At 40.9% G+C, this 25,559-nt stretch overlaps 1 protein-coding gene and 1 long non-coding RNA gene across 8 annotated transcripts in view; one reads left to right on the top strand and one right to left on the bottom strand.

Moving 5' to 3' along the window:
• Positions 1–21: 21 nt before the first annotated feature.
• Positions 22–25,559, top strand: LOC123572313 (uncharacterized). 4 transcript variants are annotated; one of them, XR_012432764.1, is made up of 6 exons: positions 22–537; positions 6,958–6,998; positions 7,753–9,364; positions 23,551–23,620; positions 24,185–24,835; positions 25,185–25,559. It is a non-coding gene; the product is annotated as an uncharacterized lncRNA (long non-coding RNA). The 4 variants fall into 4 exon arrangements; XR_012432766.1 differs by having other exon boundaries at positions 7,749–9,364; XR_012432765.1 differs by lacking the exon at positions 23,551–23,620.
• The window catches only part of LHFPL3 (LHFPL tetraspan subfamily member 3), a 572,025-nt gene continuing 569,076 nt past the window's right edge, over positions 22,611–25,559 (bottom strand). For all 4 annotated transcript variants that reach the window (XM_005550441.4, XM_045388635.2, XM_065542422.1 and 1 more), the window contains one exon: positions 22,611–24,991. Coding sequence is in view for 2 of the 4 variants with exons in the window: in XM_005550440.3 (XP_005550497.1) it covers positions 24,963–24,991 (29 nt within the window). In the remaining 2 variants the exon portion in view is untranslated. The remainder of the gene's footprint in view (positions 24,992–25,559) is intronic.

The raw sequence follows: 25,559 nt of genomic DNA, 5'->3' as shown, positions 1-25,559 counted from the left end.
TGGGTCTGGAGCAAAACTGCTGAGGTTTGAGGCCCCGTTTTGCTGCTCACTACCTACATGATGTTGGGCAAGTTATTTAAGCTCTCAGAGTTTCAGTTTCTTCCTCTGCAGAATGGGGATGAAAGTAGAATACTAGCCGGGCGCGGTGGCTCACGACTGTAATCCCAGCACTTTGGGAGGTGGAGGCGGGTGGATCACGAGGTCAGGAGATCCAGACTGTCCTGGCTAACACGGTGAAACCCCGTCTCTACTAAAAATACAAAAAAAAAAAAAAAAAAAAAAAAAAAAAAAATTAGCCGGACGTGGTGGCGGGCGCCTGTAGTCCCAGCTACTCAGGAGACTGAGGCAGGAGAACGGCGTGAACCCGGGAGGCGGAGCTTGCAGTGAGCCTAGATTGCACCACTGCACTCCAGCCTGGGGGACAGAGTGAGACTCCGTCTCAAAAAAAAAAAAAAAAAGAAAGAATACTATAATACTATCTCACGGCATTTTTTGAGGATGAAATGAGCTAACAAACAGTCTTCAGCCCTACATTAGGTGAGTCATTCTTATTTGTTCTATTATTTCTTTATCTATCTATCTATCTATCTATCTATCTATCTATCTATCTATCTATCTATCTATCTAGCTTGAGACAGAGTCTTGCTCTGTTGCCCAGGCTGGAATACAGTGGTGCAATCTCGGCTCACTACAACCTCTGCCTCCCGGGTTCAAGTGATTCTCCTGCCTCAGCCTCCCTAGTAGCTGGGATTACAGGCGTGGGTTACCACGCCCAGCTAATTTTTGTATTTTTTGTAGAGACAGGCACGCTTGATTATTTGTCCCAGCTGGTCTCGAACTCCTGCCCTCTTGAACTCCTGATCTGGCCACCTCTGCCTCCCAAAGTGCTGGGATTACAGGTGTGAGCCACCGCATCTGGCCTATTTCCTATTTAACAAGGTGGAATTATTTCTGGTGGCAGTGCCTTTGTGGCAGGAAGATATTAAGGCTGTGTCCCCTACATCAGAGTAGGCTGGGTTCTCCCATCTCTCTGAGATTCCTTTCTCCTCCCAGGCCATCTAAAGCCAGCTTGGTCTTAAGGCTGATTCAAGAACTACTTTTTCAATATCTCCCAGCACATTCCACATTCCAACCCAGTTTATCCCTCTCTTCTCAATAGCCTATAACCCCCACGTAAACAAATACCCACACGTATTATGTATATTAGAAATGGGCTGGGCGCGGTGGCTCATTCCTGTAATCCCAGCACTTTGGGAGGCTGAGGCGAGTGGATCATGAGGTCAGGAGTTCCAGATCAGCCCAGCCAACATGGTGAAACCCTGCCTCTACTAAAAATACATAAATTAGCTGGGCGTGGTGGCGGCGCCTGTAATCCCAGCTACTCGGGAGGCTGCGGCAGAAGAACTGCTTGAACCTGGGAGGCAGAAGTTGAAGTGAGCCGAGATCGGGCCATTGCACTCCAGCTTTAGATCACAGGGCAAGACTCCATCTCGGAAAAAAAAAAAAGAAATGGAGTGCTCTTCCTATATCAGGTACTCTGTGTGTGTGTGCATACTTCTATATATAAAACCTCATTTGGTCCTTACAGCAACTCTGTGAGGCATACCTCATACTTTATTAGCCCAATTTTACAGATGGGGAAATTGAGGCACAGATAGGTAAGTGATTATACCTCAATCCATAAAGCTAGTAAATAGTAAATCTGAGATTAAGACCCACATATTTGAAGCCAATTCACCTTGCTGTTATTTAGTCATTTACTTCCTTGCAACTTCACTTACAGCGTAAGATATTCCCCTTCCTTCCTTCCTTCCTTCCTTCCTCCCTCCCTCCCTCCCTCCCTTCCTTCCTTTTTTAATTGAAACAGGGTCTCACTTGTTGCCCAGGCTGCAGTGCAGTGGCAAGATCATAGCTCACTGCAGCCTTGAACTTCTGAGTTCAAGCGATCCTCTTGCCTCAGCCTCCTGAGTATCTAGGACTACAGGCATGCACCACCATGCCAGCATAATTTTTTAATTTTTTGTACAGATGAGGTCTCACTGTGTTGCCCAGGATGGTATCAAACTCATGACCTCAAGTGATCCTCCTGCGTTGGCCTCCCAAAGCATTGGGATTACAGGCATAAGCCATTGGGCTTGGCCAGTATTTTGGTTTTCATATTATGTTAAAAAGTCTATAAATTCCTTTAAGACAGAGATGATTTCTTAGACTATTTTTTTTTTTTTTGAGACTGAGTTTCACTTTTGTTGTCCAGGCTGGAGTACAATGGCACAATCTTGGCTCACTGCACAACCTCTGGCTCCCGGGTTCAAGCGATTCTCCTTCCTCAGCCTCCCAAGTAGCTGGGATTACAGGTGTGTGCCACCATGCCGGGCTAAGTTTTGTATTTTTTTTTTTTTTTTTTTTGAGATGGAGTCTCGCTCTGCTGCCCAGGCTGGAGTGCGGTGGCCGGATCTCAGCTCACTGCAAGCTCCGCCTCCCGGGTTCACGCCATTCTCCTGCCTCAGCCTCCCGTGTGGCTGGGACTACAGGTGCCCCCCACCGTGCCCGGCTAATTTTTGTATTTTTAGTAGAGACGGGGTTTCACCGTGTTAGTCAGGATGGTCTCGATCTCCTGACCTCGTGATCCGCCCATCTCAGCCTCCCAAAGTGCTGGGATTACAGGTGTGAGCCACCGCGCCCGGCCTAATTTTTGTATTTTTAGTAGAGACGGTTTCACCATGTTGGTCAGACTGGTCTCGAACTCCTGACCTCAGGTGATCCACCTGCCTCGGCCCCACAAAGTGCTGGGATTACAGGTGTGAGCCACTGTACCTGGCCCTTCTTAGACTATTTTTCATTCCTCATAGAACCTAGAACAATATCTGGGACATAATGGGAATCCAATAAATATTTGTCTATGAATTGTTGAGTGATTATATGTAGATGGGAAGCAACTAAAATATGTCCACTGTGTTTGTTTAATAATGTAACTATGTTCTTGAACTATAAGCAGATTTTTTGGTCTACCATTTCTGCATAACAAGATTTAAACGTACATAATATGTTACTATTAATACTACACTCTTTCTAATGTGTCTATAGAAAGAATAAAAGTATAGGTGAAGTTGGTTGTACAATTATTATTATCACCACAGCAAGTTGTGCTTGCTCTGAGGGAATTCCTCACTCTGGTTTTAAAATGTTGAGAAGGGTCTGGGCGTAGTGGCTCACGCCTGTAATCACAGCACTTTGGGAGGCCGAGGCAGTGGATCATCTGAGGTCAGGAGTTCGAGACCACTCTGGCCAACATAGTGAAACCCCGTCTCTACTAAAAATACAAAAATTAGCCAGGTGTGGTGTTGGGCACCTGTAATCCCAGATACTTGGGAGGTTGAGGCAGGAGAATCGCTTGAATCCAAGGTGGGGAGGTTGCAGTGAGCTGAGATTGTGCCACTTCACTCCAGCCTGGGCGAAAGAGTGAGACTCCATCTCTAAAATAAAATAAAATATAGATAAAATTAAAAATTAAAATGTTGAGATGGAAGAAGAGGAATATTCTCTGTTCTAACTTCTTTCCTTTGATCCTCACTCAGCCTTAAGAGTAAGTTTATCATTCCCATTCTTATGAGGAAACTGAGGCTCAGAGAAGCCATGCTATTCACCCAGGTATTGGTGGAATCAGGATTTAAAGGCAGTGTGCTTGTCTCCAAAGCCCCAACTCTTTCTACTAGCAGATAATCATAATTTTAGATTCAATACTCTATTAGTTATCCATTGCTATGTAACAAATGACCCCTACAGGTATCGGTTTATTGATAACATTAAATGTAAACATTAAACAATAAACATTTATTCTGAAAGTCAGGGAATCTGGGACCAGCTTAGCTGGGTAGTTCTGATGCAATCTTTCATGAAGTTGTAGCCAGGCTGTTCACTGGGGTTGCAGTCATCTCAAGGCTTGACCGGGGAAAATCTGTGTATAAACTCACTCAAATGGTTGTTGGAAGGCCTCAGTTCGTTGCTGGCTGTTGGCTAGGGTGTCAGTTCCTTGCTTTGCAGGCCCTTCCATGGGCTGCCTGCATGTCCTCACAACATGGTGACTGGCTTCCCCTGTGAGTGATGAGAGAGCCCATGACGGAAGTCATAGTATTTTAAAACCAAATATTGGAAGTAATACACCATTTTCTGCCTTATGCTGTTGGTCACGTAGACCGACTTTGACAGAGGGTGGGAGGAGATTACACTAGGGTGTGAATACCAAGAGGTAAAGATCGCTGGGGCCACCTTGTGGAGGTTGGCTACAAGTACTTGGGCCAATTTTAGGGTCAACTGGATAAGGTCCAAATAGTAGCAACTAACAGTGCCAAGTGCACTGGCCATTTTGCAGGTATTCTTGGGCTTATTCTTTGGGGGCATATGAAGCCCACTGATGTCTCCCCTGGGCTGTGAATGTAGTTGGTACTGTTGGGCCTAATAGAATATTTCCATAAAGTCTGCTCTGAAGCTGCAGCCCTGAGTATTGAAGGAGCAGAGAATCCAATGCTTCTATATTTACTTTTCTTTGAAGAACTTGTACATATTTATAAGGAGACCTGGAACTTGAACTTCCAGCTTCTGTAACTGTAGATAAGGCAATGCGACCTATGGCAGGAAGAGCAGGTTGGGGATCAAGGACTTCGATACTGGAGTCAGAATCTCTACTCTACCATTTACTAAGTGTGTGACTTTGGAAAGTTATTTCACTTCTCTGAGCTTTCATTTCCTTTACTGTAAAATAGTAATAGCATATGGTTTCTTTTGGGGGTGAGGATTAACTGAGATAAAGCACAATGTGGCAAATTGGGTTTTCCAAAGTTGGCTACACCAATATGTAGCTACATATCACATCCTACATGCTCTTCCTACGCCGTGTCATGAGAGGTGGGGTGTATGTCTCCTTCCTTTCTAAGGAATTTACACAGATCTTTGTAACTGCATCAAGTGACGGAACATGGCCAAAGTGATGCTGAATGATTTCCAGGGTGAGGTCATAAAAGGCAATACGTTTTTCACTGGTTCTGTCTTGGAATGCTTGTCCCACCCAACCCCCTTTTCTTCCCTCTGTTTTGAGACAGAGTTTTGCTCTGTTGCCGGGGCTGGAGTGCAATGGTGAAATCAGGGCTCATGGTAGTCTCAACCTCCTGGTCTCAAGCAATCTCTCCCACCTCAGCCTCCTGAGTATCTGGGACTACATGTATGTGCCACCACATCTGGATAATTTTTAAATTTTCTGTAGAGACAGGGTCTCACTACGTTGCCCAGGCTGGTCTCAAACTCCTGGGCTAAAGTGATTCTCCCGCCTTGACCTTCCAAAGCGCTGGGATTATAGACATGAGCTACTGCACCCTGCTGATGCTTGCCTTTTGATCCCAGCTGCCATGTCGTGAGGAAGCCCAGGCCACATAGTGAGGCCAGGTGTGGGTGATCCTGCTGGCCCTTAGTCAACAGCCAGTATGAACTGTTAGGCATGTACATGAAGAAGCCATTAGCCTATTCCAGCCTTCAGGTTTTTCGGTTGAAGTTCCAGACATTCTGGAGGAGATTAGCCATCCCTACTGTGCTCTGTTTGAATTCCTGGCCCACAGAAAATGTGACAGATAGTAAGATTGTTTTACAATCTTACAGATAGTAAGATGTTGTTTTACAGCATAGTGTTTGGAAGTGACTTGTTATGTAGCAATAAATAAGTAATAAATTTTGGGTTATACATTTTTTAAAAATGCATGCCTCACTGTAAGATATATTCAAAACACTAGGCCAAAACTTTGTTTTTTCACAAGATGACTGTTTCCTGGGAGGGTTTTGGGGAAGGGACATTTTGATTTTGTTTTTCCCTGGCTGCTTTTACACATAAGATTACTTACTCTGAGTATAATGTATGTAAGAACAGACTTTTCATTCTCTATCTGCGGAGCTGTCTCATGGATTTCCAGTCCATTGCTGGGGATTAAGCCACAGCTGTTTCTGGATTTGGCTTATCTTTTGGTTCACTGGTTCATTTGAGTTGTTTTTCAGCATTAATCAATAGGCATCAAAGTTGTTCACACTCATTCCTTGCTCTGCACACAAATATAATTAGGATCATGTCTACTTGTTTGACATTTTCCTTCTTTTAAAAGTATAACCTTGATTACCAGACCAAGGCAGCTATAGGGGAAAATTAGAGCCCAGGTTGGAGTCAAAGGGCAATTGTTGCACCAGTCCTGCAAGTTTTCCAGGATCCCAGAGCGTTGCCTCTTCCTCCTTCCTCTAAAGGTGCCTGCGTATGTATGTGTGTTGGTGTGTGTGTGCGTGTGTGTGTGTGCGTGTGTGTGTGTGTGTGTGTGGTGGGGTGGCGGAGGGAAGATGGGGCAGCTTGGAAGCCCTCCTTTGAGTTCCTGGTGCCTCCTGGCCACTATCCATGTCCTCTGGAGGTGGTCCTGGGCTGCCCAGCAAGCATTTGGATGTAATGAGGGTGAAGGCAGTGGGAAAGAGAAGCATGTGGTCAGGGCTCTGGCCTGCCTGTGCTTTTAAAAGAAAATTGTGGTAAAATACACAGAACATGAAATTTACCATTTTAATTATTTTCAAGTGTACAATTTATATTCACATTGTGGTTGTTGAGGTTTTTTTCTCTTTTGTACAATACATCATGACCCTCAACACATTGTTATCATTGCTATATTCATAGCTAGAGTTTTTCATTATTCCAAACTGAAAGTCTGTGTCTGTTCAACATGAACTCCCCTTTCCTCCATTCCTCCAGCCTCTGGTCACTTCTATTCTACTTTTTGTCTCTATGAATTGACTATTCTAGGTACTTCATATAAGTGGAATCATACAATATTTGTCCTTTTGTGTCTAATTTATTCACTTAGTATAATGTTTCCAAGGTTCATCCACATGTGGCATGTATCAGAATTTCATTCCTTTTTAAGACTGAATTTTGTTCATTAGGATGGCCTAAGGAAAAAAAGAAGACTGAATAATATTCCCTGGTATGTATATTTCTCATTTTGTTTATCCATTCCTCCATCAGTAGACATTTGGGTTGTTTCTACCTTTTGGCTATCATAATACTGTTATGAACATTGACATATATTTATCTGTTTGAGTTCAACTCCTTTATACCCAGAAATGCAATTGCTGGATCATATGGTGATTCTAGCATCCAGAGTCCTGATCTTGGTCTTCACTGTGTCTAAGGATCTATTTTCCAGTGGAATGAGACCAGGAGCTTCCCTGCTATCTCAGCATCCCAAGGGGCTATGCAAATTAGGCTCACTGTGCTCTGGTTGTGTTTTATTGAACATTTACTTTGTGCTAGCCTCTATGCTAAGTATAGTGTCTCTTAAATTACTCTATGAGTAGGTCTGATTATTACCCATATTTTGCAGATTAGAAAACTGAGGCATGGAGATGTTACATAACTAGCCTAAGGGCACAAACATTGCAAGTGCTGAGCTAGGATTTGGACCCAGAGAGCATCATGCTAGTTCCCATGCATTTAACCTTTATACAATTCTGCCTTTCCAAACAGATTGGCCATTAAATTCATCATCCAGGATTGTATTTGTTTAGGAGAAATGAACTGCTTTAATTATGGTAAAAATCAAAGATGTAAATAAAAAAGCTAATATAAGAAGCCCACTAGTCTCTGTGGTTTAATAGGATACTAGTGGGCGCTCTCTTTTATGTGTGTGTGTGTGTGTGTGTGTATTTATATATATATGTTGTTTGTTTTTGAGACAGGTTCTCACTGTGTCATCCAAGTTAGAGTGCAGTGGGGTAAAACACGGCTCACTGCAGTCTCGATCTCTTGGCTCAAGCTATCCTCCTGCCTCAGCCTCCTGTTTATCTGGGACCACAGGTGCGCACTATACCTGGTTAATTTTTTAATTTTTATTTTGTAGAGATGAGGTCTCACTATATTGCCCAGGCTGGTCTTGAACTCCTGGGCTCAAACAGTCCTCCCACTTTGGCCTTCCAAAGTGCTGGGATTACAAGTGTGAGCCACCATGCTCGGGCTGTCTTTCATATTTATGATAAAATTTTTTTCTTAGTCTGTAAGGTATATGAGGGAACTTTGTTGTGTATAGGAACTAGTTTTCTCTCTATATTTGCAAATATAAATGCTCTATTTAAGATGTGGCACTCGCTGGGCACGGTGGCTCACGCCTGTAATCCCAGCACTTTGGGAAGTCGAGGCAGGCAGACCATGAGCTCAGGAGTTTGAGATAAGCCTGGCCCACATAGTGAAACTCTGTCTTGACTAAAAAATATAAAAAATTAGCCTGGCATGGTGGCGGGTGCCGGTAATCCCAGCTACTCGGGAGGCTGAGGCAGGAGAATCACTTGAACCCAGGAGGTGGAGGTTGAAGTGAGCTGAGATCGCACTACTGAACTCCAGCCTGGCGACACAGCGAGACTCCATCTCAAAAAAAAAAAAAAAAAAAAAATAGATGTGGCTGTACATTGCTCTTAAGGGTAACCTTGTGGATCCATATAAATTTAGCATGTTGAAACTGTCAGTGAAATGTATCACTAGATGGCAGTGCAAACCAAGTTTTAAAAACTCCAACTGCTTTTTAAAACTGTAAAGTAAGTTAAACCGTAGGAAAGCAGCTGCATTTTTGACATGATCAGGGCAACTGTATTTAATTCAGAATTGATTTTAATCACCTAGAAGAGAATTCACAATCTTTGTTAAGGCAGGAGGCCTGACAAGTGTAAAGGCTTTTACAAGGAAAGCTGCTCCTAAAATGTAAAAAACTATTGCTTTGGAGGAAGCCAGAGTTTCAAGTAAATGTTTTGACTTGAGAAACTTTGCATCAGCAAGATAGCATCACATCTACACACTTACTTTTTGAATTATTTCAGTTTTCCAGCCTGGTTTGGCTAAGAATCAGCCTTTACTCCATAATCACAAATGTACCAACCAATTTTGTCCTCAGGTGAAGTTCCATTCAGTTAATGCCAGAGAGAAATCCAGTGCTTAAATAATGTGGGAAGTTAGGATTGACCCAGAGGTTGGTTTGACATCTGAGGCCCTGAACTTACTGACTTGTGGTTGGGCTAATGAAACAGATCTCACCCATTAGAAGAGGATTCCCAGCTTTTTCTTTGAGAAAGGAGGTAGCAGGTAGTACGGGGTGAGGTAAACGCATTTCCTTATCTTGGTTCACGAGGATTTGGCTCTCATCTGATGAATTTTAATATTCTAACTTGTATCCTGACTAGGTGAGAGAATTAATGTTTCATTTCAGAGGAAGCTGTACACTTGCGCCTGGATGCCAAATTCTCTCAAAAGGGAAAACTGACTTAGAAATGGATTTTTCTTTTTTTTTTCCTCCAGCTGACTTAGGTAAGTAATTAGTCTTCTGGAAGGATTACAGGGAAGCAGCATCGAAGAAATGGAATCCAGCTAATTCCTCCAATAAACTGAAGTTTTCAGAACATGACTTGTGAAAAGTAAACATAAGCTGACATCTTTTCACACTGAACAGCAAGAGCCGAAGTGTATCCAAAAGCCATTGTCAAAGCAAGGAGTGAGAACAGCTGGGGTTAAGACCTTATGAAGGGCATCACTGAGCCTCTTTGGGCCTCAGATTCCTCATTTGTAAAATGGGCATAATAATACCTCACAGGGTAGTTGTGAGAGCAAATGAGATAATGGACATGAAGGCACCTGTACACTCCACGGTTCATCAGAATATTGACTATTAGTGCTTTCATCATGGGACTCCATCCAAACCCCTGCTTTCCCTCCCCCCAGTAAGTGGTTGCCCTCCACCCACCCCCAATCTTCTAATAATGTAGACTGGAAACCCAAGCATCATCTTTGTCCTCCTTTTCATCCCCTACCCCAATTGGTCTTCATCCACAGTCTCTTTTTTTTTCTTTCTTTTTTGAGACAGAGTCTCACTCTGTCACAGAGGCTGGAGTGCAGTGGCGTGATCTTGGCTTACTGCAACCTCCACCTCCTGGGTTCAAGCGATTCTCCTGCCTCAGCCTCCCGAGTAGCTGGGACTACAGGCGCCCGCCACCACGCCCAGCTACTTTTTCTATTTTTAGTAGAGACGAGGTTTCACCATGTTGGCCAGGCTTCTGACCTCAAATTCCTGACCCGGTTTTGCTCCTGACCAGGCTCCTGGTCTCGAACTCCTGACCTCATGATCCGCCTGCCTCGGCCTCCCAAAGTGCTGGGATTACAGGCGTGAGCCACCGTGCCTGGCCCATCCCTCAGTCTCTATTTCCATAACTGGAAGAATCTCCTAAGCAGGCTCTAATCTAGCCTTGCATGACTCCATCCTGCTCACTATTAAAGAAATAATCCTCTTAAAAATCACACTTGGATTATTCTTTTCCCTTGTTCAGAAACTGTCAATGGTTTTCCATTGCCTGCAGAATAAAGTCCAAAGTTCAAAGTAGCTGGAATGAAAAACCATTAACAATCTGGCCTCCCTACCTAAATAACATCAATGAGAGGGCCACACAGAAATCAGACATGTGGAAATCAAAACATGTTTAACCGCTGATAAATGCTATACTAGAGGATAGGTTATGTGGCCAAAAGAGTTTGCCGACAATTTCTGCTTCCCATTTCCCCAGTCTAGACCTTCGGGCACAGTCCGCCTGAGGCTTGTCTTCCTCTCTGTGGTCATTTAAAGTTGACTCTACTCATCCTTTTTCCCCACTGCAGGCTTCCTGAGGGTTCCTGCAGTCCTTGGCATCTGTCTCACTCACCTGTCTCTTCGTATGTTCTGCCATAATGTTTAGCTTCCTTCTTGAGAGCATGCCCTCTTCATAGAAGTCAGAAACTCCTGGCCCACTGGCTAAACCTGATCTCTAGAGGTTTTCCTGACTCTCACAACATTGGTCTGCACTGTGTTTGACAGTGCATCAACTTACCTGACAATTCATATTCTATTTTGTTTTTTTTTTTTAGAGGTAGAGTCTAACTCTGTCACCCAGTCTGGAGTGCAGTGGTGAGATCATAGCTCACTGCAGCCTTGACCCCATGGGCTCAAAAAATCCACCTGTTGAGATTACAGATGCTCACCACCATGACTGGCTAATATAAATTTTTCTGTAGAGAGAGGGTCTCACTATATTGTCCAGGCTGGTCTCAAATTCCTGGCCTCAACCAATCCTCCCACCTCAGTCTCCCAAAGTGCTGGGATTATAGGCATGATCCACTGCGTCCGGCCTATATTCTAAAAAAATACTGCTGAGAAACTTGGAAAGCTAGCAGCCTTGGTTTCTTAGGTTTGACTTGCAACAATTGACTTCTAGTAAATGTTGCCTATATTGCTTTCTCCACCAGCTCAACATAAACTTTTTCCCAATTCACTGCTTATATTCCTGCTATTTCATGAAGATTGCTCTTGTTAATGTCACCAATAGCCTCCACAATTGCCAACTCCAGTAGTTTGCCTCTGCTTTTTTCTTACTTGCCCTTTCGGCAGCATTTGCCACTTAATGATGCTTTTCTTTTTTAGACAGGATTTTACTCTGTGACCCAGGCTGGAGTGCAGAGGTGCAATCTTGGCTCACTGAAACCTCCGCCTCTTGGGTTCAAGCGATCCTCCCACCTCAGCCTCCCGAGTAGCTGGGACTACAGGCACGGGCCACCATGCCTGGCTAATTTTTGTATTTTTAGTAGAGACGAGGTTTTGTCATGTTGGCCAGGCTGGTCTTGAACTCCTGACCTCAGGTGATCTGCCCGCCTCGGCCTCCCAAAGTGCTGGGATTACAGGTGTGAGCCACTGCTCCCAGCTATGAATTGAATTTCTAACAAGCAACTTAAACTTCACAAAAAAGAAGTTTTGGAGTTTTATCTCCCAACCCCCTGCTTCTTCTCCTCTTCTTCCTTTCTCAGTAAATAGCACCACTATCTACTCTCAGAGCAAAAAATACCTAGTAGCTCTCTCTCCTCACCTTCCACATTCAATCCCTCAACAAGTCTTAGGTTCCAAAAACACACTTCTCTGTAGCAGATGCCATGATGTACTACCCAAGCCCTTTCCAGGACTGCAGGACTTATTCCCACAGCTGCTGGGCATGCGGCCACCTCACAGCCCTCTGCCTTCTCTGCAAATTGCCCTCAGCTGCAGAGAGCCTCCTTACCCAAGATCACATCCCTTCCTGCTTGCATATAAAGGTCCACTTCCTCAGTAACCCAAAACAACTCTGGAAGGCCACCCCAGCACATCCCAGTGCTGCCTGTGGGGTCAGCTAAGGCCCTCACGGACACTGCCTCAGAGCCCAGCATCTTCTCCTGCCCAGACTGTGTCCTTCCCTTCCCTTCTGGAAAACCAATCTGCAATATTACCCCAAGTGTACCTGCCTCTTTCCATCTGCCTGTTACGATTTTGGTTAAGCCACCACCTACGTCTCACCTTGATTGCCGCATTGCCTTTCCACCTACTCTCACCTTGATTGCCGCGTTGCCTTTCCCCGTCTCCTTGCTGTTGCTCTTCATTTGACCATTCTTTTCCCTCACAACTGTCAACTATTGATACTGTTTCGCTGTCTCCCCACCCAAATCTCATTTTGAATTGTAACTCCTGCAATTCCCACGTATCGTGGGAGGAACCCGGTGGGAGGTGACTGAATTATGGGGGCGGGTCTTTCCTGCGCTGTTCTCGTGATAGTAAATGAGTCTCACGAGATCTGATGGTTTTAAAAAAACAAGAGTTCCCCTGCATGAGTTCTGTCTTTGCCTGCTGCCATTCATGCAAAATGTGACTTGCTCCTTCTTGCCTTCTGCCATGATTGTGAGGCCTCCCTAGCCATGTGGAACTGTGAGTGCAATTAAACCTTTTTCTTTTGTAAACTGCCCGTCTCGGGTATGTCTTTATCAGCAGTGTGAAAACGGACTAATACAGCTATGTTTTATTTTTTATTTTTTTTAGACATAGAGTCTTGCTCAGTCCATCTTCAGCTGGAGTACAGTGGCACAATCATAGCCCACTGCAGCTTCAAACTCCTGGGCTGAAGCAATCTTCCCACCTCAGCCTCCCGAGTAGCTGGGACTACAGGCATGCGTTATCATGCCAGGTTGATTTTTATTTTTTATTTTTGTCAAGATGGGGGTCTGGGTCTTGATATGTTGCCCAGGCTGGTCTTGAACTCCTGGCTTCAAGCGATCCTTTTGCCTTGGCCTCCCGAAGTACTGGGTAACAGGTGTGAGCCACTGCACCCAACCCTAGTTATCTTTTTAAGATATTCTGTTTATTTTATCTTATTCATTAGATTATATTTGATACAAAAAATGTAACATATATACAATTTAAGAAGTGTAAAACAAATGAGCCTATGAACGGTCCACTCCAGCTCTGGAACTGTTGACACAGCCTGTGTGCATTCCCCTGATTGTAACCCCTCCCTACTCTCCAGAAGTAACCACAATCCTGTATTTTTGTGTGTGTGTGTGCTATTCCTATACTTATATCTTTATAATTGTAGCATATATGTATTTGTTGCTAAATGATGTACTGTTTACATCGTTTGGAGATGTACACCTGGAGCCATAGTATATTTTCTGCAACTTGTTTTTTTTTCCCCATTCAACATTGTGTTTCTGATCTAATCATTTATATTGATATTTGTAACTGAGGTTCATTCATTTCCATTCTTACAGAGGTATTAAATTAGTTAATTAAAAATATTGAAAATTGTAAGTAATTTATCTATCCTTGTTGATGAGCATTTTCCTTTTTTTCCTTACATTTTTAGCAATCTGTTAGACGCAGGTTTTCCATTTTTGTACATGTTTTTTGGTGCTTATGTGCAAGAATTTCTCCAGCATATATACCTAGGAATAAAATTGATTAATTTAGTGCATGCAAATGTTCAATTGTAGAAGATAACGCCAAATTGTTTTTCCTTTTCTCTTTTTTTTGGACAGAGTCTCACTCTCACTCTGTTACCCAGGCTGGAGTGCAATGGCACAATCTCAGCTCACTGCAACCTCTGCCTCCCGGGTTCAAGCAATACTTGTGCCTCAGCCTCTGGAGTAGCTGGGATTACAGGCTCACTGCAAGCTCCACCTCCCGGGCTCACGCCATTCTCTTGCCTCAGCCTCCTGAGTAGCTGGGACTACAGGCACCCGCCACCATGCCCGGCTAATTTTTTGTATTTTTAGTAGAGACGGAGTTTCACCGTGTTAGCCAGGAGGGTCTCGATCTCCTGACCTCGTGATCTGCCCGCCTCGGTCTCCCAAAGGGATTACAGGCGTGAGCCACCACGCCTGGCTGGGAACCCGAATCTTTTATAATGAGCAATGAGCCAGCCTGAAATTTGTCCCAAACAGAGACATTATCTTTATTACTGAACAGTAAATAGCGCTACTCTTTGCTCTGAAGGGAGATTTTTTCAGAATGTCTTCAATACAAATAACCTTGAAAAGATAGACTGGAATAAGCCTTCTGTTTGAAAGATGGGCAAAAACACAAGAGGTTCATGTGAAATTGTCTCCCAATAATGATCACATGTTCCAGCACAATTTATTAACTAGCACATCTTTTTCCAACTAATCTTCTTCCTTTTTTTTTTCAGACAGAGTCTCACTCTTTCACCCAGGCGGGAGTGCAGTGGTGCGGTCTTGGCTCACTGCAACCTCCGCTTCCGGAGCTCAAGCAATTCTTGTGCCTCAGCCTCTCAAGTAGCTGGGATTACAGTCATGCACCACAATGCCTGGCTAATTTTTTTGTATTGCTGTAGAGACAGAGTTTTGCCATGTTGGCCAGTCTGGTCTCAAACTCCTGGCTTCAAGTGATCTACCTGCCTCAGCCTCCCAAAATGCTGGGATTACAGGTGTGAGCCATTGCACCTGGCCTCTTTTGACCGTTATCTCACCTCAGCACTTTAAATATATCATGCTTATTATTTGCTATTTATTGTTTGTTCAGAAATTAATCCTTTGTAGGTGGTACAAAGGATCAGCACGAGGTTCCCGGCCCCAATTAATCTATCATGTCATTTCTTATATCAATTTTTCCAAAAGATGTATTGAAATACTTCTGGGCTTTCCGTTTCATTGATTTATTTGTCTATCTTAATTATTATAGTTTTATAATCAATATCTGGTTGAGCAAGTCTTTCTACCTTGTTCTTTTTTCAGGAGTATTATGGCTATTTTTAATAACTTGTGTCTCCATAAAAATTTTAGAATCAACTAAAGTTAAGTTCCTCAAAAAGCTCTGATGAAATTTTGGTGGGCATTCCACTGATCGTATAGGAAGAATCAATATCTTAATAATGTTGAGTTTACTTATTTGTGAATATGGTATATCTATATTTTCAAAGGTCTTTTAAAATAAAGTTGTATAATTATCTTCATAAAGATCCTATGCACATTATGTCAGACATTTCTGGGTATAACGATTTTTTCTGCTGTTGTTAATAATTTTTTTTGAAATTATGTTTTCTAACTTCTTATTGCTGTGATATAAAAATGCCACTTTTATATATTGATCTTAAATCTAGCCATCTTATTAATTCCTTATAGATTGTAATACTTTTTACCTGTGGTTTGGGTTTATTTTTTGTAAGGGCAATTATAATCTTCAAATAGTTTTGTCTTTTATTTTTCAAATTCTTATGTTTTTTACTTCTTTTTCTTGTTTTACTGTGCTGGCTAAGATAATACAATGTTGATAGAAGTACTGATGGAGTATTTGTCTTGCTCCTTATTTTTAACGCAGTGTTTTGTGTCATCATTACAAGTATAAGTATAGACATTTGGTAGAAGTTGTTTTCTTTTCTTTTTCTTTCTTTGTTTTTTTGTTTTTTTTGAGCTGGAGTTTTGCTCTTGTCACCCAGGCTGGAGTGCAATGGCACGATCTCGGGTCACTGCAACCTCCGCCTCCCAGGTTCAAGTTATTCTCCTACCTCAGCCTCCCGAGTAGCTGGGATTACAGGCACCTGCCACCACGCCCAGCTTATTTTTGTATTTTTAGTAGAGACAGGGCCTCGCCATATTGGCCAGGCTGGTCTTGAACTCCTGACCTCAGGTGATCCACCTGCCTCGGCCTCCCAAAGTGCCGGGATTACAGGCATGAGCCACTGCGCCCGGCCCTTTTTTTTTCTTTTCCTTTTTTTTTTTTTTTTTTTGAGACAAGAGTCTCACTCTGTCACCCAGGCTGGACTGCAGTGGCACAATTTCGGCTCACTGCAACCTCCACTTCCTGGGTTCAAGCAGTTCAAATCTTGTGCCCGAGCGTCCTGAGTAGCTGTGACCACAGCTGTGTACCACCACACACTGCTCATTTTTGTATTTTTAGTAGGGACGGGGTTTTGCTATTTTGCTCATGCTGGTCTCAAACTCCTGGCCTCAAGTGATCTACCTGCCTTGGCCTCCCAAAGTGCTGGGATTACAAGCCTGAGCCACTGCACCTGGCAATGTTTGGTAGAAATTGTTTCTTCGGGTTGGGCATGGTGGCTCATGCCTGTAATCCCAGCACTTTGGGAGGCTGAGGCGGGCAGATCACCTGAGGTCAGGAGTTCGAGACCAGCCTGGCCAACATGGCAAAACCCCCGTCTCTACTAAAAATGCAAAAAAATTAGCCTGGTGTGGTGGCAGGTGCCTGTAATCCGAGTTACTTAGGAGGCTGAGGCAGGAGAATCATCGCTTGAACCGGGGAAGCAGAGGTTGCAGTGAGCCAAGATCACGCCACAGCACTCCATCCTGGGCGACAAGAGCGAGACTCTATCTGAAAAAAAAAAAAATTGTTTCTTAGGTAAAGTATAATTTTCCATATTTTAAATTTTGTAATAGTAAAAAATAAAATCATAGATGAGTTTTAAGTTTATGTTTATGAATGATTTTTCCGCATTTATCAGATAATCGTATGTTTTTTTTTCTCTTTCGGTTTATTAATGTGGTGACTTACATAAATATATTTTAAAATGCTCTTTTTATTAGGATATAGGGTTTTCTGTAGTTTTCCTTTTTCAAACCATCCTTGTCTGCTTATGTTACTATCCTAAAAAATGAGTTGTGGAAGCATTGTTTCTTTCTATGCTCTGGACAGTTTTGTATTAGATTTAAATAATCAATTCATTGAAATTTGACAGTTGTTTTCTTTGTGAGAGATTAGCCATTTAAAAAAAATTGAGATACCATATATATAAAGCACACAGATTTTCACAGAATAGAAGAAATATTAAAACAAGATTTGATATGTGGCATTTTTATTATTTATCATAACGTATGGCAATTTTGTATGCTACTAAATTAAGCTTAATTGAATTGTTCAAACCTTTTCTCTGTTTGTTAAATATTTTTGCTTTCTTGACCTGTCAATAATTTGCAAGAGATACATTAAAATCTCCCATCATGACAGTGGATTTATCTTTCTCCTTGTGATTCTTTCATTTTTGCTTTGTATATTTTGAAGCTATCTTATTAAATACAAAACAGCTTAGAATTTTAATATTTTCTGGGTGAGTTGAAACTTTCATTTTTTTGGAGGGACTGTTTTGTTCTCTAAAAATGTTTAAAGAAGTTTTTGGATCTGCTATTAATATAGCTTTCATTTGATTAGTATTTCCAAGGTGTATCTTTTTCTGTTTTTTTATTTTCAATTTTTTTTGGTCCTTGTGTTTTAAGTATCTCTTGTAAACAGTTTATAGATGGAATTTAAAAAATCCAGTCTTACAATTTCTCTTTTAAACGACAACTTTAATCTACTTCTATTGATTGTGTTATCTAGTTTGGATTTCTTTTGCCTTACATTATGCTTTCTAGTTGTTTTACTTTTTCGATGCTTTTTTTCCCTTTTTTTGTGGGGGCCTTCTTTTTTATTTTTGACTTAGTGTTTTTTCCTTTGTTTTCTTATTCCACCCCCAAAATAGTTTTGAAACTATGTCCTCTATTGTTTACTTTAAAATCTTATCATTTATATTAAACTTTTTTTTTTTTTTTTTTTTTTTTTTTTTTGAGACGGAGTCTCGCTCTGTCACCCAGGCTGGAGTGCAGTGGCCGGATCTCAGCTCACTGCAAGCTCCGCCTCCCAGGTTCAAGCAATTCTTCTGCCTCAGCCTCCAGCCTCAGCATGTGCCACCACGCCCAACTGATTTTGTATTTTTAGTAGAGACGGGCTTTCTCCATGTTGGTCAGGCTGGTCTCAAACTCCTGACCTCAGGTGATCTGCCCACCTCAGCCTCCCAAAGTGCTGGGATTACAAGCACAAGCCACCATGACCGGCTATATTAAACTTTCTAAAGCAGCATAGACAGTAGTTAAGTGCATGGATTTTAGAGTCATATTACCTAGTGAACCCAGCTCTTTGCTTATTAGTTGTGTGACTTTGGGTAAGTTATTTAACCCCTCTGTGCCATAGTTTCTTCATCTGTAAGCTTGGGATAATGGTAGTTCTAACTCATGAAGATTAAGTGAGTTAATACATATACTTGGCACATTATAAGCAATCCATTGCTAGGTATTATTATTATTCTTTGTAGAGCTGGGTCTCCCTTTTTTGCCCAGGCTGGCCTTGAACTCCTGGGCTCAAGGGAGCCTCCTACCTCAGCCACCCAAAGTGCTGGGATTACAGGCATGGGCCACCACACCCGGACCTATAATTATTATTAAAGTGAATCTTTATCTTAACTCTCCTTCCAATTAACACACATTCCTTAAACTCTAATAATCTCATCCCAATTTATATGCTACTATTATTCAGTATTTTAGTTTTCTTTTTTTTTGAATTCTAAAAATTAGATGTTGTATTTTGTACAATGTTTGTTTACATTTGCTCACATACGTACCAAATTCTTCATTCTCTATTCCTTTTTGCATCTCCAGCCTTACTTCCTGGCTAATTTTTAGAAATTCCCTCTGTGTCGGTGTGTTGTTGGTAAACCCCCTTAGGTTTTGTTTATCTGAAAATGATTGTATTTTACCTCTGGTCTTAAAAAATAGCTTTGCTGAAACACAATTTTATTTTGATAGTTTTGTGGCTTTTTATTGAGATGGAGTCTTGCCTGTTGCCCAGGCTGGAGTGCAGTGGCACAATCTCAGCTCACTGCAACCTCCGCCTCCCGGGTTCAAGGGATCCTCCTGCCTCAACCTCCTGAGTAGTCTGGATTACAGACGCCACTACGCCCAGCTAATTTTTGTATTTTTAGTAGAGATGGGTTTCACCATATTGGCCAGGCTGGTCTCGAACTCCTGATCTGAAGTGATCCGCCGGTCTCGGCCTCCCAGAGTTCTGGGATTACAGGTATGAGCCGCTGTGCTTGGTCTATTTTGAGTTATTTTACCTCAGCACTTTAAATAAATCATGCTAATGTATCTGGTATTTATTGTTAGTCCAGAAATTATTCCTTTGTAGGTGGTACAAAGGATCAGCACGGGAGTTTTGACCTGCTCCGTTTCCGACCTGGGGTGGTTCACCCCTCCTTAGGCAACCTGGCGGTCCCCTGCTCCAGGGAGGTCACCCTCTTGATTCTGAATTTAGCATGGACACCTCATGGGCACCGTGCGCTGCAGCCCAGAGCTCCCGGGCTCAAGCCATCTTCTGCCTCAGTCTCCAAGTAGCCAGGACCACAGGCATGCGCCCTGAGGTATGCTGTTTCTCTTTGGTTGTTGTTATGGTAGTTCCTCTGTCTTTTCCCTGTATTTTTACTGACATGTCTTACTTTATGTTTATCTTGCTTGATATCTATTGTGCTTCCTATATGTGTGGATTCATATCTTTTATCATTTTTGAAAAATTTTCAGACATTTTCTATTCAAATATTGCCTTTCCCTTATTCTCTCTATTTCTCCTGTTGGAACTCTGTTTAGATGTCTGTGTCTTCACTGTTGTTTAACCTCTTTGTAATTTTCTAACCCCTTGGCTTTTTGTATTGTATTCTGTGTAATTTCTTTAGATCTTATCTACTAGTTCACAGCTCCTCTCTTCAGTTATACCCATTTGTAATTTACACATTGTACTTTAAATTTCAATGATTATAATTTTAATTTCTAAGACTTTAAAATTTTCCTTCTAATCTATCTGGTTATATCTAATGTACTCTTTATTGTATTCATTGTTTCAGACGCTGTCTTTATTTCCTTAACATGTAAAACATGATTACTTTATATTGTGTATCTGGTAATTCCACTATCTAAAATCTGTGGGGTAATAAATCGGCTGTTAGTTGTATCTGCTGATTATCGCTTAGGGTTTATTTGTATATTTAGTAATTTTAAAATTGCAATTGCATACTTTGTTGCGCTTAATTGGTGAGAGTTATTTTAGAGATGCTTTCCTCTAGACAACATATGCTTGTATCTGCCTGGTATCAGGGGCCCTGAAAAGCTCTTTAATTTCTTGGTTTGGGGTTTCTTTGACCATATGGAGAGTAAGGCTGAGTTCCATACTTGATAGGGGCAGGCATCTGATAAATTTCAAGGGGTCATTATTATTTTTCCATCTAGAGCCAGTGTGGAGATAGTGTTCTTGATAGATTTCTTTTGCTAGCATGAGAATTTTTCCTAGGCCGCTCTTGCCTAGGATGTAGCCATCTTCAAGCATCCTGCTTTAGGATGTGAATGTCAAATTTAACTCACCTACTTCCAGTGGCCCACGGCTTAATCTTCCATTCCCTACTTTGTTATACAGATTTACCTTCAGGCAAGCCCAGCTTTTGCCTTTGCTTACATTTCACACTTAGTTTTCAGCTCACTCCACTTCTTTTTTGAAATGCTTTTGGAATTTCTTTTACTTTCTTGTAATCTAAGCTGTGTGTTAAAAATAAACTTATTGTAATTTATCTAAGATTTAATAGTATGGCATAAGAAAGGCTTTTTAGAGGCTGGGCTCAGTGGCTCACGCCTGTAATCCCAGTACTATGGGAGGCCGAGGTGGGTGGATAACAAAGTCAGGAGTTCAAGACCAGCCTGGCCAACATGGTGAACCCCTGTCTCTACTAAAAATACAAAAATTAGCTGGGCATGGTGGTGCGGAGGTTGCAGTTAGCCAAGATTGCCCCACTGCACTCCATCTAGCCTGGGTGACAGAGCAAGACTCCCTCTTAAAAAAAACAACAAAACAAAACAAAACAAAAAAAGAAAGGCTTTTTAGAGTATCTAGTTTATACTGCTAGATGCAGAAACCAAAAGTAATCTTTTAGAAATGTGAAATAGTTTATATCACTCTTCTGCTTAAGATCCTTCAGTGGCTTTTTCTCACACTTAAAATGTACAAACAATCCTGGCCTACAAAGCCCAGAGCTGGTCCCTAGCTTAGCCCACGTGGCTCCCCACTCTGCCACCTTGCCATTCCCAGTCTGGCATGCCTTCTGCTTTTTTCACATTTGGCTTTTAAACGTTTGTTCAGGTCTCACTCTAAATGCCACCTTTTCATGGAGGCCTTACCTGATTCCTCTCTCCATTTCTCTATCAATCACCCTGTTATAATTCTCTTTAGGGCACTTGTTATTAGCTGATATTTTCCTGTCTATTGTGTGTCTTCCCCTACTAGAACATAAGACCTATGAAAGGCAAGCAGGGTTTTGTGTGATTCACCACTATCTTCTCAGAGTTTAGAACAGTTCTTGGCACATAGTAGGAACTCAATATATATTTGTTAAATCATTAGAGCTGAGCGTTGACTACTTATTCCCTTGAGACAGGACCTAGGCTCTTCAGTGCTCCATAGTTCCCACTACTTCCTTTTAAAAATTTATTTAAAAAATTATTATTTTTTTTTTATTTTCGGAGAAAGGATCTCACTATATTGCCTAGGCTGGTCTCAAACTCCTGGACTCAAGTGATCCATCCACCTCGGCCTCCCAAAGTGCTGGGATTATAGGCCACTGTGCCAGGCCAGTTCCCACTATGCCTATTATCTCCCCAGCTGAGCTTGCTTTGTGAATTTATTGGCCCTTGTATGCATTTGAATTTTCAGTCCCTGTGCACAAATGTCACTCTAATTGTCTTCGGGATCTTCAGAGCAGACACTTTGTTTTATGTCTCTTTTCTTCCTTCAGTGTCTTGCATATACTAGGAGGGGAAGGAATGAACATTCATTGAATATCCCCTACCTACCTGTCAAGCACAACAACACTATAGTTTAATTGACATCCTTACAACAATGCTATGGAGCTGAGTGATATTATTTATATCTCTTTTACCAATGAGGACACTGAGGCTTAGTGTTGTTCAGAGTCATATAGTAAACCAAGGATCAGGGATTGGAACCCATCCAGACAACATATACCCAGTATGAAGTGTTGTTGCTTCATATACCCAGTATGAAGAGTTGCTCATGTGCGAGGAACCGTTGGTTGTTTTCAATTTGCAAAGGGGAGATTGGGCAATTGGATATTGCAGGTCAAGTTTTACTTGAGTAGTCCAGCTGTTTATTTAGTTATCAATTTCATTCCACTGAGTGTATGGAGAATTAGCTGGAGATATTCCTAAATTTGGCTAGGAGAGGCTTTGGAGATGTTAACCACGCCTTCTACATGAGAGTCCTGCTGTTGACAGATATGGAATCCAGCAGCAGGGAGATTTTCTGAGATAGTTACTTCAGTGGAACCATCAGCTGTCACCGGATCACTGGACAAAGACAGAAACTGAATACACCAAATATGTACCACACCACCAAAAATTCTTTTAAGTAACAAAATCTTATTTTTATTTTTATTTTTTTACAGAAATTCAGATATTCCAACAAATTTCTTTACATTTCCTGGACCTTAAAAAAATTACACACAACTTTTGGACACAATACAACAGAACAGAATGAGAAAGGGAGTCACTTTTTTTGTTTTTTTTTTAAAAAGATAAAAACCTACTTCTTATATTTAATTAACATTTAGTGATTTACATGTGTATTACCTATATACAAATGGTACATCGTCAATGACCCATCTTCAGAGCACTGTGGTATGCTAAATTACACTTAGGTTTTATGGCAAAAACTTTTTTAAAACATTCGCATGTGGATAGGAAGTACTTTCTTAGTTTTGTTTACACCACTGTTAGTGATGTAGGACTCCTGATGGAATTTGTAGTTTGCATGGATTAGAGAAAGCCAATACCTTTTGTTTTTATTGTAGATAAAGTAGACAGGTACCTCCCTTCAAATAAAATATGAATTATTGAAAAGTTGTGTGTAATTAAATGTAGTAAGTAGGGTGTTATGGTTGCAGTAGGGAGCTAATACTTAAAGCAACAAATAATCCTCAGAATGATTAATACTTTAGTTGTAGATACTAAGTATTCCCTTAATTTGGTTCTTTAGAAAAGCCACATCTCTGTGAATTGGGTTTTACTCCTTTGAGTATACCTGTTATATGCTTTTAGCCATTTGAAACATAATGCCATTTATGTTTCATGCCATTTATGGTGAAAAGATGGCCTGCACCAGAAACATTTGGCTAAAATAGGAATGTGGTCCTAACAGAGAGAGGGTAAGAGAAGTGAACCCTGATCTGTATCACTTCTTGTGTTATCCTCCATCTGATGTTTTAGCGATATATACTGATTTGTTCTTAATTTTGAATATATGAATAAAAGCATTCTACATGTCAATGTTTTCTGCTCAGGAATAGAACATGGTTTGGCTTCTACTAAGTACGCTTCCACAGGTACATTTTAGCTTGTGGTCATTCTCAGGTAATGGGCGATTTCAATATTAAATATTTCTTTGTTGTTGGATATTGGCGGGATATGTGGTGAGGGTGGTGACAGGGGAAGGCTGGGAGCAAATGGTTGCTGAAGTCAACTGGTTAGTTGTTAACTCCTTCCAGATGTCAGCCAACTAAAATGAATCTGAGTATTTTTGAAACCAACATTAGTAAACAAAAAGGTAACTTATTCCTACCGAGGTTTTTTCAGCCTGTATAAGTATATAGTCATTTATTTCTAAGGCTATTAAATTATTATTTATTTTGTTAGTACCACTTACTATTATTTAGAAATATCTTTAATGGAATGAGTTTTAAAAAATAAAAATGAGTGCCCATCAGTAAGGGAAATAGAAGATATGAATTTCTGATAACATGTATGGCAAAGAAATAGGAAAAAAATAGGAGATATTTTAGATACTTATTTATAAAGTATATTAAATTCCTATGCATGTTCTAGGGAGAATTAGAAAAAATGTATTTATTTGATAGTAGCCTATAATATTACATGTGAGCATCCAAGGTGAAAATGAACTTTTTCTATATTTTTCAGAGTTCCTTGATGCTGTTTCCTGAAAGATAGGGAAGTCTATGTTGCTTGGGAACCTATGATGTAAAGATGTACTTCCTGTAATATACAGCTTGATGGAGTAATAGTATATGGCATAAACGCTCTCTCAGTAATGACTTGTATGGACAAATTAAACAATACAGACTTGGTAAAAAGTTTGAAGCATTACGTCTCTTAATAACTGAGTGGTTGTAACTGATTACACAGTGAAGTAAATGAATAGTAGAGATGAAGAATCAAAGGTCACAGCTCCTATGAAAACATTCAGAGTCATTTTCTAAGATGCTTCCTCAGTAAATGACACTTGATCAGCCTCTTGGCTATTGAGATAGGAATAATTTAGAACTAACTGCCTTTTTAAAAATTCTGTTGAAAGGTTAAAGCTTTTTGTTTTCAGTTTGATTTAAAAAGGACAGTTTACAAACCTCAGTACGTATATATTTTACATGTTAACTCTAGAGCATTTATATTCCTCTTCCTGTAATATATTTCCTGAATATGATTTTTCATGAATGTTTTCTGATCTCATCCAATGACAGTTTCCAATGAGCTGGTGTTTAATCCGTGATCACATCTCTTTCCAGAAAATCACTCCCATCTCTGCTGATCTAGATTTAGAAAGTGCGTTGACAGGTGAATGTTCCACTCTTGTTCATATTCATCTCTATACTCTGATCTCTCTCAGGCGTATTCCTTCTTGATGTTGATGTACAAAAGCTGTTATTCGATTTGTTTAGCTGTTATTTGATTTGTTTTGTGCTCATTCTAGAGAATATTGGCTTAGCAGAACTGCGGAAATGGGAAGGAAGAGAAAGAAAAAGGGTAGGGGGAGAGAAAAAAATACATCATTTTCTGTCTGCAAGATTTTTGTGCATAATATTTGTCATGGAAAAACTATACCAATGAATGGTTCAAATGCATTTTGCATTTGTTACCAAACAATACTGAAAAGTTTAAGATTTCTGTTCCATTCAACCCACAGTACAGTCTTCCCAGCAAGAAGAACATGCGTATTCCCTCCATCTGGGTCAAGATTAACAGGCTGCTTTGAAGGAGCAAGGAAGAATGTGGACAGTTCCTGAGACACTGACTTTCCTTCTCAGCATGGAAAAATGTGTCACTTGAGTGTTTTCCTTTTCTTTCCAAGTTTTACTTATTTTGAACTCAATATTATAGCAGCTACAAAAGAAATTATTATAAAGATTAATCACCCACAATTCAATCACTTTGACACAACTTTTCCTCCTATATTTCTTTCCATTCCTTATCAAAATGTGCAATTATTTTATACAATTGTAATTACAGTATAGATGACACTTTAAATATTTTAACATTACATTAAAGACAATTTTCTACA

Source organism: Macaca fascicularis, chromosome 3, assembly GCF_037993035.2.
Source record: "Macaca fascicularis isolate 582-1 chromosome 3, T2T-MFA8v1.1".
NCBI lineage: Eukaryota > Metazoa > Chordata > Mammalia > Primates > Cercopithecidae > Macaca > Macaca fascicularis.
This window is presented reverse-complemented; position numbering and strand designations above follow the sequence as displayed.